A 13,858-nucleotide genomic window follows, 5' to 3' on the forward strand; every position below is an offset into this window, starting at 1 on the left:
CTCCAACCAGACACAATTCATGAAGAGGTAGGTTGTACCCTAGGCCATGGGGTCCTCCTGTGCCAGTTGATCCATCTGTTGGCAATATTGGGGGGCTGTGAGCTCTCTACCCTAGACTCCCAGGATCAGTGCATAAGCCCTATTTGCCATCACTACGCACAACCAGCCCCATCAGAGTATTTGGAGGAGGAAGATGAGCTGGATTTGCTGATTCCGGAAGCAATCTTGTTGTCTTCACCAGATGAGGAAGTTACTCTATCTCCACTGCAAGACTTTAAACAATAGCAAGAGCTCATGCCCAGGGGGGGTCAGCAGAGCTACAGATTCACCTTAAAGAAGTCCAGGATCCTCAGCACAGGTTACCGGACATGCTGCAGCCTGTCAAGTGGCCCTCTCCATCAGCAAGGCCATTGTGCGTCCAGCAAAGGTAGTTTGGCACATTCCTGCTTCTGTTCCTCCCACCCCTAAGAGGGCTGAGAAGCGTTAATTTGTTCCGCCCAAGGGTGACAGTTTTTGTTCTTTGAGTGATTGCACACGTCCGTTCCACTGTAAGTGTATGTGCACGCCTCGTGCACAGTTGTTGGAAATTTTTCCTGAGCAGTACCTGTTGGGGTAGCCTGAGCACCCTCTGATGCCTCACACCATTCCACGCAGACATAAAGGGCTGCACTGCCCCCTCTTCTGTTCCTTCCTATCACCAGTGACGGTTGTTTGTTGGACCTGCAATGCTTGTTTTTTTTCATATCCTTTCGTGTGTATAGTACCTTGTAGTGTTAGTTTAGTATTAATTAGTTATAGATGTGTTTTACAATACCCTCTTTTTAGTGTGGGGTTACTGGTGCCCAGTTGGGTACCAGGTTCGGTACTGGACTCATGCCCTATTGTATGCCTTAACTCCCATTCCTCTCCTGCCCAAAGTGTTATCCAAAGTTAAGCAAGATTCTGCTCACCTTATTCTGATAGCCCCTGCATGGCTCTGTCAACACTGTTTTTTTTTTTTTTTACCCTATTAGCACTATTGGTCAGACTTCTGCTGTTTCTCCTGAGAGAGGTGAACCTTATCTCCCAGGACAACAGCCACCTTCTTCATCCCAACCTTCAGGCTCTCCACCTGACTATGTGGATGCTTCATTGCTGAAGTTTGCTTTAAGGGGGTACAGGAAGTCCTACTTTCAGTAGGTCTACTTACCTTGCTAAATGGAAGAGATTCTCTGTCTGGTTCACACTGAGAGGCATTCCTTCATCTCAAACTCTGATTAGCCGTATCTTGGATTATCTTTTGTTTCTAAAGCAACAGGGATTGGCTCTTAGTTCTATTAGAGTCCATTTGGCAGCTATGGATATCTGGTCATTTTTTTCAAACCCTGTGTCCATCAGGTTTCTAAAAGATTTGCTTAGATTATACGCTCAGAACCATAATCTGGTTCTGCAGTGGAACTTAAATTTAGTACTAGCAAAGTTGATGGACCCCCCACTTTGAGTCATTAGTGACTTCTTCCCTGTTCATATTAATTAAAGTAGTTTTCCTGGTTGCCATAACCTCTGCCAGAAGAGTGGGAGAGCTATGAGCTTTGGTATCAGAGCCTCCCTATTGCAACTTCCTTTAGGGAGAAGATTTTCCGTCAGCCTCACCCTAAATTCCTGTCTAAAGTGGTATGTGAATTTAAATCAAGAGATTTATCTATGAATATTCTTTCCCAAACCCTATATGAGTAATGAGAAGGAAAAATTTCATACTCTAGCTGTTAGAAGAGCTTTGGCTTTTTACACAGTCTGGATTACACCATTCAGATTTTTGTCTCAACTTTTTGTCACCATTTCAGGTGGAGTAAAGGACCAACCAACCATGCCAGATTCAGACAAGTTGTTCTTCAATCCTTGTTCAAGTACACTCCAAGCCCAGTACCAGTTCAAACTGCTTGTGAGTCATCTACAATGGAATGGACATGTGGAATCCGTAGAAGAAAAATAAATGGTTGGTTACCTTTCTGTAACTGTTCTGCAACAGCTGAACATGATCATCTGAAAACTAAAATTCCACATGAGCTCCTTTGTGTCAATAATTCCCTCTTTATAGGAGGGCACATGGTTCATGGCTCTCAACATGAAAGATGCATACTTTCACAAAGACGTTCACCCAGCCCGCAAGAGGTTCCTCAGGTTCCTCTTTTGGTCAAGACCATTACCAATTCAGAGTCCTCTTCTTAAATTGGCCACAGCACCCAGGGTCTTTACAAATATTTTTTTCAGTGATGGCAGATTGGATGAGAAGAGTGGGATTTACAGTCTTCCCATACCTCGATGACTGGCTTCTGATAGGCAACTCCTAAGAAGAAGTCTGGTAGGCACCTTACCCTTCTGGCTTCCCTTGGTGTTTGTGTCAACCATGAAAAATCCATGTTGATCCCAATGAGGCACATAAACTTTCCAGAGGCAACGCTGGATACGACCAGAGCGAGAGCATACCTACCTCTTGAGAGGTTCCGTGAATACTCTCAGACAGCAAGTCCCTATCGTACCCAGGACGCCTTTCTCTCCTTAGCCATGTGTCCTCATGCAAACATATGACACCACTCACCAGGCTTCATCTTCATTGCTTACAAGCCTGGCTTCTCTCCATGTATTCACCAGAGAAGGGCAATATAAACGGCAGAGTGACTGTTCCATCCAAGGCGTTGAACTCTCTTGTCTGGTGGACAAAACCAGAGAAGTTTTGAGTGGGGACCCCTTTCCTCACTCCAACTCCCAAGGCAACCATCGTTACCAATGCCCCCTCTTGGAGGCATATGATCTTCACTCATCCTGTCACAACTAGATTTCTGAAGAGGCTTCTTGGATTCTTTCCACCATTGGTGAAGTTCACATCTTCGCGGGACCTCAGTTTTGTTCTGTCATATCTCATTAAACCTACCTTTGAGCCTCTAACAACATGCTTGATGGCTGATCTGTCCATGAAAGTGACCTTCCCAACAGCTATAACGTTAACCTGAGTCAGTGAGCTTGGGGGAAGGGGGACACATGGGGGACCTGCCATATACTGCCTTCTCTAAAGGAAAGGTCTCGTTATGCCCCCACTTCAGATTCATCCCTAAAGTAGGTTCCGAATTTCATATGAGTCAACACATCCATTCACTAGCATTTTTTCCCAAACCTCATGCCTCAGAGGACGAGAGAAGGATGCATCTGGACATTCAAAGGGCTTTAGCTTTTTATCTACAAAGAACAAAGGACATTAGAAAGACAGCTAAACTATTTGTTTCCCTAGTAGAGCAATCAAAGGGGCAAGCTGTATTGGCACAGAGACTTTCTAAGTGGAGCTCTGGTTATATTATCCTTTCTTACCAACTAGCTTGTATTCCCCCTGCCCCTCCCCCCCACTCCTGGAAGGGATGAGGGCTTATTCCACCAGAGGGAAGGATGCTTTGGTTGCATCTCTGAGAAATGTACCCTTACTAGAGATATGTAGGGTAGCTACTTGGAGCGCTTAGGAAACTTGCACAAGACATTACACTTTGGTCCAATTGTCCACTGTGGAAACAGCGATGGGGACAGCAGTAATAGGGTCAGCTGTCACTTCTGTGTCCTCGCGCACACCTCCTGTTTGAGTACTGCTTGTTAATCTTCCATGTGTGGAATACACATAGGGACCATCACTCAAAGAAGAAATGGAGATTACTTACTGTAACTGGAGGTTCTTCGAGATGTGTGGTCCCTATCTGTATTCCCCTGTCCATTCTCTGCTGCCGATTGTTTAGACTGCAGTAAGAATGGGAAACTGGATAGGCATCAGTCCACACCACTCTTTATGCCCTTGGTTCGGAGCATGAGGAAAGCTACAGCACAAGTGCAGGCCAATGGACAATGCTTGTGTAAAAACAAAACAAAACACTGGTGCACATGCATACCCATGTGTGGAATACAGATAGGGATCACACATCTTGAAGAATCTCCAGTTATGGGTAAATAACTTCCATTTCTAATCAGCTGCCTCTTTCTGTGCCATTCCAATTCATAGAGCTACCAGCTATTCAGATGCAGCCAGGAACACTAGATGTTATCCTGAACAACCCCATTCTTTTACCATGTGAAGCAACAGGTACACCTCGTCCCATAATAACGTGGCAGAAGGAGGGCATCAATGTAAACACAACAGGTATCTTAGCTTTATGATGCTAATAATTCTGCTGTAGCATTTAAACTTATGTTCTCATTCTTTAAAAATATTGGTCTAATGACCTTATTTATAAAAATGTTTTTTCTACCTTTCTTATGCATGTTTTAGGCAATAGTTATACAGTTCTCCCCAGTGGTAGTTTACAGATTGCAAGAACAGCTGTTGAGGATGCTGGCACTTACATGTGTGTGGCTCAGAATCCAGCTGGTACTGCCCTAGGGAAGATTAAGCTAAAAGTTCAAGGTAAGTCATCACCATAACTCCAGTTTTATAGACTGCATTGTACACAAGAAAGCTGTGCACATTCATGGTTAGTGAGATCCCTGTTCTGAGCAATGTGTATGGACCAAATTCATTCCTAGCTAACTGCTACGGAAGGCACTGGGACTTATGTCCACTTACACCACAGCAAAATTTGATCCTACTGGAGGTTTTAAGCTTTTTCCTCTATAATTTGGACTTGTTATTTAGTAAACATTTAAGATTGTAAAAGTAGTTCCTGCAAACAAATAACAGAACTAGTTGATTCCTTGCAGCAGCCAGCAAACATTTCTTCTCTACCTTCAGAGACAGCGGTACACCTCAAAAAGAAAAACAAGATTGTTTTTTATCTCACATGGAGAGCAATGGAAACCAAAAATATAGCGGGGATATGAATTGTCATTACTATGTGATGGTGCAGTGCAATAATAGGGCTTTAACACATTGTCTCTCATGTGCTTCATGATGGGTTCACACTTCCATGACAAACTCACTTGAGCTGCTACCAAAAAAGAATACTTTTGTAAGGTCTGCTGGTAATGGTCCACAATTCGCCATTAAGTACAACCCCTATTAACTTCATGACCTTCACCATTACAGGTATTGCTAAGAGGTATCAGTCGTGATGTCAATTGTACTTGAAGTTTTTAGTATGTGAAAAACGCCTGGGCGCGATTGTGCATTGTATGATCTTTGCACTCAGATGAGCACCAGATCTTTGGTTGTTCTTGGCCCCTGCCCAGAAGGGCATAGCTCTGCACCTTCCTTTACACCAGTGCAGGGCACGTAGTGTGCTACCAATAGAATGTCATATATTTGCATTTCTTTGCAGCTGGATTTGGATGCTGTTTTGCAACTGTAGCTGATTGGTGAAATTATTTAGGAAGAAGAGTAAACTGTGTTTTTTACATTATTCTGGCTAGGATATAAAGCATGTGTGTGTATCTGTGTATGTGTGTGTTTAAGTTTATACATTTCCAAACAATGTGTTTTACTACTTAATTCTCTTTCAGTTCCTCCAGTTATCAAACCTCATTCTAAGGAATACATAGTTGCTGTGGATAAATCTGCCACTCTGCAGTGTGAAGTGGAAGGCTACCCAGTGCCTGAGATCATATGGCACAAAGAAGGACAGCAGGTTACAGAGTCCTTTAGGCAGCGAATTCTCAGCACTGGGGCTTTGCAAATTGCATTTGTACAGCCTGGTGACACTGGACATTACACGTGCATGGCTGCAAATGTGGCAGGATCAAGCAGTTCTAGCATGGAACTCATTGTGCACAGTAAGTATGACTAGGAAGGAATGACATAGGCTGGCCTATTATCATGATGGAAGTCTCTTACACTGATGTGTTAGAGGCCAAAGTTGTAGTGAGAGTCTTCAAGATAGTTACACCAGCTAGAATAAAACTCATTCTTTATGACATAAACAAACCACTCACTGGCTAGCTTTAGGAGGAACCAGCCCCTGTGGGTATGTTTCTACATAATTTTCTGTTATGTAGGTTCCACGCCTTTCTCTGGAGCTTTGGATACTGATCACTGTTGGAGACATGATTAGATGACCCATTGGTCTGGTCTGATGTATCATTTCCAATGTTCCTACACCAGTATGTGGCTGGATGGAAGGCTGAAAACTACAGACAGTAATTAATCTCTTTTTAAATCTCCCCATAGTTCCACCGAAAATCCGAAGTTCAGATGTGCAGCACACAGTCATTGAGAATTCCCAGGCTGTTCTGTCATGTGTGGCTGATGGTATCCCAACACCAACAATAAACTGGAAGAAAGACAATATACCTTTAAAAGACACAGTAGGAAAATACACAGCTATGCAGTACGGAGATCTCATTTTGGAGAATGCTGTTGTAAGTGTTATGAATTTGAATCTCCTCGTCATATATTGTGTTTTCTTTCACATGAAAATTGAGCAGCATGAAAGGTTTTATTTGTCTGGAATGAATGAACAAGAAGACTGTGGGGAGCCTGTAACTCTTATGTCAAAACAAAGTCCCCACGGGTCAGGGTTGAGGCACAGTGTAGCCTTACTTGTAGAAATCATGCTCTGAAACTACCCAATTGCTACCTATTCTGTGGATAAACAGAGGACCACTGTTTCCAAGAGTGCTGATCATGGGAGATAAATTCACAACATTTTTAGAACATAACTGCATAGAATACACATTGTAAACACAGTCCAGTGCTGTATTAAATAAGTATACTGAAGGATTTTGTGGAGCATAGTTTTTGTTTTTGTTTAGAAGGTCAGCACCCTCCTTTCTAGTGTTTTGCATGTTATTTTTACAGCCTAAGAAATGTACAGCATGATGCAATGTAAGCCCATTGTAAAGCCTCTGATGAGCAGATGGGGTTGAATGCCTTCAGTGAGGTGCTGTACGCCTTCAGCTCTCCCTAGAGTCAATGGAAGGTATGGGCAAGCAGCATGTTGCAAGAGGTGCCCAGTACCATTCAGATCTGGCCCTAAAATGTATTAAATAGTGGAAAAATTTCTGCAAAGCTTGCAATGTAAAGCTCTTGGATTTGGCCATTTGGGCATTTTCACCAAGGAGCCTGCTTGTCAGCTAACATCTGGAAATTCCAGATCAGTCCACTCACATCTCCTTTCTTGCTCAGCATTTTTTTTCTTCTCTTCCACAACATATACCTTTGTCTTAGAAGAAGTCGCAGTAGTTCCAAGCATTCCTTTAAAGGAACATGTCTGTTAATGGCAGGGGGAGCTTTGCCAGTGTGGGGTCCAGTTTAATGTTATGAAGTGCCACATTTAAGGCTGGTTTTGTCTACTCTACTTGCCATTCCTGAAATTATTACTATGCCCAACTGCTAGTTGCATTTACCTTTTCCCTCTTAGCTCTTTGGATTCTCTTCTGTATATTGTGAACTCTTTATTCTACCTTCAATTGGAAGGAAAGTAAAATGGACAGCTCCACTCTTTATGATGCCAAGCTATTCTGTGCTTGGCTTCCAGCCAGTTTTAAGGTTGGAATAGGAAGTCAGCCTATTTCACTTTACTTGTCCTTACCATATCTGTGGTGTATTAGTCTCAGGTAATCTGCTGGGTTTGCTACACTCAGGTTTCTGTGTCATTTAATCATCAAATTAGGCCAACGAGTCTGACTCATCGTAGCTTCCAATATATTACTAGCGAGTTGCCAAAATTTAAAATTCAAACTGAACTCAAGTTCCACATTTTTTGAGATTTCCCCCCATCATTACAACTGATGATGTTTGAACTCCAGTCCCTCCCCCTATTTTTCCCCCTTTCCTTTCAGCCTGAAGATTCTGGCAGTTATACCTGTGTTGCCAGCAATGCTGTTGGTGAAGATATACACACTGTCAGCCTGATGGTCCACGTGCTCCCAGCTTTCACTGAACTGCCTGGAGACATAGCTTTGAATAAAGGAGAACAACTCAGGTTAACTTGTAAAGCAACTGGGACTCCTCTACCCAAAATAACTTGGACTTTTAACAACAATATTGTCCCTGGTGAGTGATACCAGTGTTTATTTGGCAGTCTGATACAGATTCTTTCCCCTTCCAGAAGTGGTGTTGGTGTGTAGTGATGTCAGTTTGAGATTACAGTATAAAATTCATAAGGGGAAAAACATAGTATGGCCTGGGTAACAAACTTTCTAGACAATGGTGATATCTGGAACTTGTTAGTGTAGAATACCAAAACTACAATTAACATTAACTTGCCTCTGTTCCTGGACTCTGGAGAAGGGCTTTAGGAACCCTGTCCCCTTGCTGTGTCAAGCTGCATGTCCCATATTAAAATGTACACATTAGGTATAATAAATATTCCAGCATCTAAGCACAAAAGATGACTTCCATAAGCACCTGTATGACTAAAACTTCACTGTTGGTGGAATGCAAAACATGAACGGTCTGAAAGGAGAAGCAGAGCAAATTCATTCACAATGGAGTGACCAGTCAAGGAACACTGTTTGGCTGACTTGTTCAGCCCTCTAAAACATACACACAGACAGGGAAAGGCACAATAGGATCTGTAATCAAAGGTGTCTCAAAAATCAGTCCAACGCAATGGTAAGTTCTTTTATAGAAGCATGCCATTGAGCCATGTTGCTAAGCAGCCTTGTGAATCTAAACCTATTCCTGTAAAATATGTATCACTTGTTGATATTTTCCAGAGCTACTTCAATATTTTTTAAAGACATCTCTTCTCCACACAGCAAAACTTGACAATGCTAATGGACACAGTGAACTAGTTATTGAAAGAGTATCTAAAGACGACTCTGGTACCTATGTGTGTACAGCAGAAAACACAGTTGGCTCGATAAAGGCTATTGGATTTGTGTATGTCAAAGGTACGTGTAAATAACTGCAATATCAGGCACAATCAGTGACAATTTCACACAGCCTCATTTTTAGTTGTATCCAATATCACTGCCATGGTTAATTGGAAAAGGGGTAACAAGTTGAACTTCAGATCTTATGAAAACGAAGAATGGCTATCAGTAGTTTCATTTAGACTCTCTTGCTTTAGCTTTGCTTTTTATCATTTTCAGAGCCTCCAGTCTTCCAAGGGGATTATTATTCTAGCTGGATTGAGTCCTTGGGTGGTAATGCTATATTGAACTGTGAGGTCAGAGGAGATCCACCTCCAACAATCCAATGGAGCAAAAAAGGAGTTGGCATTCAGATTAGCAACAGGATCCGACAACTCAGCAATGGTTCTCTTGCCATCTACGGCACTGTTGTGAGTCACTAATCATTAAAATGTGTTTGTATGCTACATTTAATTATTGTAAGTAAATAAATGTATCCAAGAGGATATATATTTTAACTGAATATAAATTTGCCTTTATTAAAAAAATATTCGGTAGCTACTCTACATTTTAAAAAGATGTAATTTTTTTAATGCAGTCTAAAATATCCTGCTCAAATTACTGTGACCTCACTAACATAGCAAGGGAATGTTGTATCTGTTCTGTCCAGCCCCTATAACCTTGCAGAGCTGTATTTTCAATAGGACTTAACACAGCCTCAAAACTTGGGCATACAAAATCTGATAATGAAATCCTGGATTTGTTGAAGTAAGTGGGAGTTTTGACATTGGCTATAATGGTGCCAGGATTTCACCCACCCAGTTTAATTGCTTGTGCACTTAAATCCTACATTTGAAAGTTCCAACTGGTTAGGTGCCTCACCTTCTAATATGCATGTTCAAATTGCATGTTCATGATTTGCACATTCAGGTTTAGAAGCTGCAGTTGAAAACGTGGCCCTTATAAAAGGTTTTAGAAAAAGCTTCTAAATTTACAAATGTAAATAGTTGAAGAAAAAAACCAGATTTAGCTTAATATTAATAAAAGTAAAATGTTAAAATTGCTATTAAAACTTTTAGTTACTGGGTAGTAACAATAGTAGTCTGTAGTCCTCCTTGTATAGCTAGACTTATAATCTATTTTATATACTTATACATCCAGCACCATACTATATAGGAATCTACAATATTAACAAGCAGATGGTTTTGACTTAGATGACTTCAAACCTACCATATAAGTTCCAGAAAAAAAGACTCAGTCTCTCAAAAGGACATAAGCCATAAGCAACATTGGAAAGAATTCCATGTAGATACTATTTGGATGCAGTTCTCGTTTTTCTCTCTATCCTCACCTGCTTGTAACAAACTCCCATCCACGTTAACCTTTTAATTCAAGTCACTTTGGATGTAATTTAAAAGACTGGCAGCTTGTATGATAAGCTTTTCTGGTAGTTGTTATTGATTTCCCTCTACTTCCTTAAGGTCTGTTGCATGCCATACTGTACTGTAGCAAACTCACTGAGAGGAAATGCATTGTGAAAAGATTAACTTACTCCATGTAGGTTGATAGTTTATATGATTAGTTGTTTATTGTCCTTTAGAATGAAGATGCTGGTGACTATACATGTGTAGCTACAAATGATGCCGGCATGGTCGAGCGCAGTGTGACACTAACGCTTCAGAGTAAGACTCAAACCAGATATTTAGTGCTACAAGAGTGGGGCCAGAAAATGACTTCGGATACATGTGTGCAAGTCCCTTTGTAGTTTTGGGAGGAGATAGTCAAAATTCACAAGTGGGAATTGGGCACCTCACTGCTCTTTCTGTCTTTGGCAGAATAGTCTTGAGGGCAGAATTGGGCTTTAAATTAATTCTTTCACAAATAATGATGGAATTTTAGAATAATTTTTTTACTGACAGAATTTTCAAACATCTCTTCTCTATTTATAACTCAGAGAAGAATCAGACCTTTTATCTCTGTTTTTGTTTCCTTGTGTAGAGAATGGGAATAATATCTACCAAATTTAGGTATTGTGAGAATTAATTGAAAAGTGTTTTTGCTTTACTGATGGTACTAGTTGTTTGTAGAATTGGGCCTCAGTCCTGTTTGAGGCCTGTGTGTGCTACCACAATACCACTGTCATTGTTAGTATATTCTGGGTCATATTTAATTTCCACCATTGACCTTGTATTTCTCAAGGATCTCTGAAGATGTATAATAGTAGTTAATGACAAAATTAATGAAGTAGGATTTCATGCTTTTTCTCAGACCAAACCTCTATGCAATGAAGAAAATGTCATCTGCTCTTGTAACCATTTATTGCAGAATGCAGTGATGCTAAAACAGTCTCTCCTCTCTCTTAGGTCCTCCAGTTATTACAGCTGAACCAGTAGAGATGGTGGTTGATGCTGGTACCACAGCAATCCTGAACTGCCAAGCAAATGGAGAACCTACTCCAACCATTGAGTGGTCCCGCCAAGGCCATCCTATCCTCAGCAATGACAGAGTGACTGTCTTGTCTAATGGCTCCTTGCGTATTGTTGCAGCACAGAAAGAAGATACCTCTGAATATGAATGTGTGGCTAGAAATCTAATGGGATCAATCCTTGTTCGAGTGCCATTCACTGTCCAAGGTACATACACCAAAGTGCTGTCTAGTGATTACCAAATTGCGAGATTCCAGCTTTAAAACAGAATAACTATGACCAAGGTTTTATATTCCTTACATTTACAGGTTAAGTCTATTGGGACTTGTCAGTGTCTCTCTTCTTCACAAAATTTTGTACTTTCATTCCACTTTCTCAACTGTCCATCATCCTCAGCATGCTCCCAAGACAGGCAGCTGAGAGTGAAGGAATATGCAAAGGCATGTCTACACTGCCCCACAGTTTGGACTCTGGGGGTGTGAAAAGCAGTGTGAACCAAATTGCTGTGCTGTAACAGCCCCATGTGGACACTGTGAGTGCAAATGAAAAGATTCCTACTTCATATTAATGTAGTTCTATTTGAAGAGTTAATGCGAACTCTTTGGTTTGCACCCGCAGCGTCTGCACGGGGGAGTTACACCACAGCTCTTTGGTGCACAATGCTCTTCAGTCCCCTGTAGTGTGAACTGCAGGGCAGTTTAGATATGCCCAAAGACTCTATGTTAGAGATGATCCTGAACTGAGATGCTGCCTACAGAGCACATTCCACAACTTGAGTTCATCTCTAATCTGGGAGAATAAATTATAACCATGCCAGAATAACTGAAGTATTTTCTCAACTAAAGCATGAAGAATTCTTCACTAATGATAATATGATGCTATCTGGATATCTGAGGGTGGCATCTGAACTTGTGCAGGGTTATTTTGATCTTTTTTTCTAGAAATGCAAAAATTTAGCAGATCTTTTAACACAGCTGAGAAAGTATATTCCTGAGCCTGATTGTATAACCCACATATTATAAATGCTCACATGTAATTTTTCTACTGCAGTGCATGGCGGATTTTCAGAATGGTTTGAATGGCGACCATGTAGTGTAACTTGTGGTCAAGGTATTCAGAAGAGGATCCGTCAGTGTAACAACCCTCTCCCTGCAAATGGTGGGAGGCACTGTCAGGGGCGTGATACAGACATACGCAGCTGCCGGAACAAACCATGTGCAGGTAGATTTCTTTAATGAACTCATACAGTGTATGTTTAACAGATCTCCATGACACCACCCTTTGATTGTTTCTATTGTCTGGAATTCTTTGACTTATTGGGGAGAGGATATTTTCTATAAGATATTTGGTAAAACGATGCTTTTCTGATGTTATGTAGTGGATGGCAACTGGTCAGAGTGGGGGTCTTGGGAAGAGTGTTCGAGAACCTGTGGACAAGGTAACAAGACCAGAACCAGAACTTGTAGTAACCCAACAACTCAACATGGCGGAAGACCATGTGATGGCAACGCTGTGGAATCGATCATGTGTAACAACAGGCCTTGTCCAGGTGAGAAGAGTGTGTTTATTATAAGTTGCAGATACTGATCTTTACAATTTCTCAATTTGGCAGCTCTTCTTCTCTAAAGCCCACATACTTGCCTCCTTCACTTTGAAATAATTTATGGGAGGGGGGAAAAAAAAGGAAAAAATGATATTCTAGTTTATCTATTTAAAAATTGCCTGCAGTAATTGAAAGGTTTTCAATTTACTGAAATTTACATCCAAAATTTAGGTTTTTAAAATATGGAGGGTGCTTTATAAAACCGACCATGAAAAATATTTTCAGAGAGTTTTTTATATTGATCTTAACATTCCTTGAAGTGTTTGCAACCTAACACATCAGCTTTGTATGCTAGTGCAAGAAAACTGACCATTCTAGTCCCATTGTCCAAAGCCAAGTAAAGTGGAAAAAAGATAACTCAGCAGCATAAGGGGTGCAGAGTAAAATACATTGTTTTGGATTTAGTAATTTAAGGTATTATCAGCGTCAGAGATAACGTATGTATTTTCTTTGACAACATCCTTTTAATTTTTAATTATGATTTTCGCTGCATAGTACATTTAGACCAGATAGGTCTATTCGTTATTGGCATTTTTCCGACTATTCTCTTCCCCACCCCCCGACTTCTCTGCTGCTCTGATGCTACACTTTGATCCACTGAGACAATTTTCTGTAGTGCCCTACAAAACCCACTCTAACTGCGGGTCCCTGCTGTATATTAGCCAGTGGGGCTGCTATATGAGCTATATAGCTAGCAAGCCCCTTTCCCACCAAGATTGTGTGCCACTACAAATCAGTCAGATTCCATGATTTATGAAAGGAAAGCAGCAGGTCTGATCCCAAGCCTACTTTATTCACCTGGCAGAATCACGGTTGTTCGAAGTTCGTGGTCAGGTGAAGTAATGTTTTAAGGAAACAAAAAGGAAAGCAGTAATATCTCTCTGGAAACTGCTGCTCAGTTTCAGCTGTTGTTCAGGGAACAAGTTTTTCAATATCTTAGTCAGATTAGTTAATTTGTGGACAGTGTGTAACGGAGAAAATGGAGTTATAATAATTTTTACTGTGAATATGTCTCAGAGACATCGCTTTCTTTTTATTTGGGCCAGAGAGCTGAGTAGCTCAGAACTTCAAGTTAAAGCCGTTTTGT

At 41.0% G+C, this 13,858-nt stretch overlaps 1 protein-coding gene across 3 annotated transcripts in view; it reads left to right on the forward strand.

Moving 5' to 3' along the window:
• HMCN1 (hemicentin 1) overlaps positions 1-13,858 on the forward strand; it is a 323,571-nt gene that overhangs the window by 280,407 nt on the left and 29,306 nt on the right. For all 3 annotated transcript variants that reach the window (XM_048860591.2, XM_048860590.2, XM_075131536.1), the window contains 11 exons: positions 4,016-4,153; positions 4,283-4,417; positions 5,449-5,718; positions 6,113-6,303; positions 7,726-7,939; positions 8,647-8,781; positions 8,983-9,173; positions 10,343-10,424; positions 11,106-11,375; positions 12,219-12,389; positions 12,547-12,717. In XM_048860591.2, coding sequence (XP_048716548.2) covers positions 4,016-4,153; positions 4,283-4,417; positions 5,449-5,718; positions 6,113-6,303; positions 7,726-7,939; positions 8,647-8,781; positions 8,983-9,173; positions 10,343-10,424; positions 11,106-11,375; positions 12,219-12,389; positions 12,547-12,717 — 1,968 coding nt within the window. The remainder of the gene's footprint in view (positions 1-4,015; positions 4,154-4,282; positions 4,418-5,448; positions 5,719-6,112; positions 6,304-7,725; positions 7,940-8,646; positions 8,782-8,982; positions 9,174-10,342; positions 10,425-11,105; positions 11,376-12,218; positions 12,390-12,546; positions 12,718-13,858) is intronic.

This window comes from Caretta caretta, chromosome 8 (assembly GCF_965140235.1).
Source record: "Caretta caretta isolate rCarCar2 chromosome 8, rCarCar1.hap1, whole genome shotgun sequence".
In the NCBI taxonomy this organism is placed as follows: Eukaryota; Metazoa; Chordata; order Testudines; family Cheloniidae; genus Caretta; species Caretta caretta.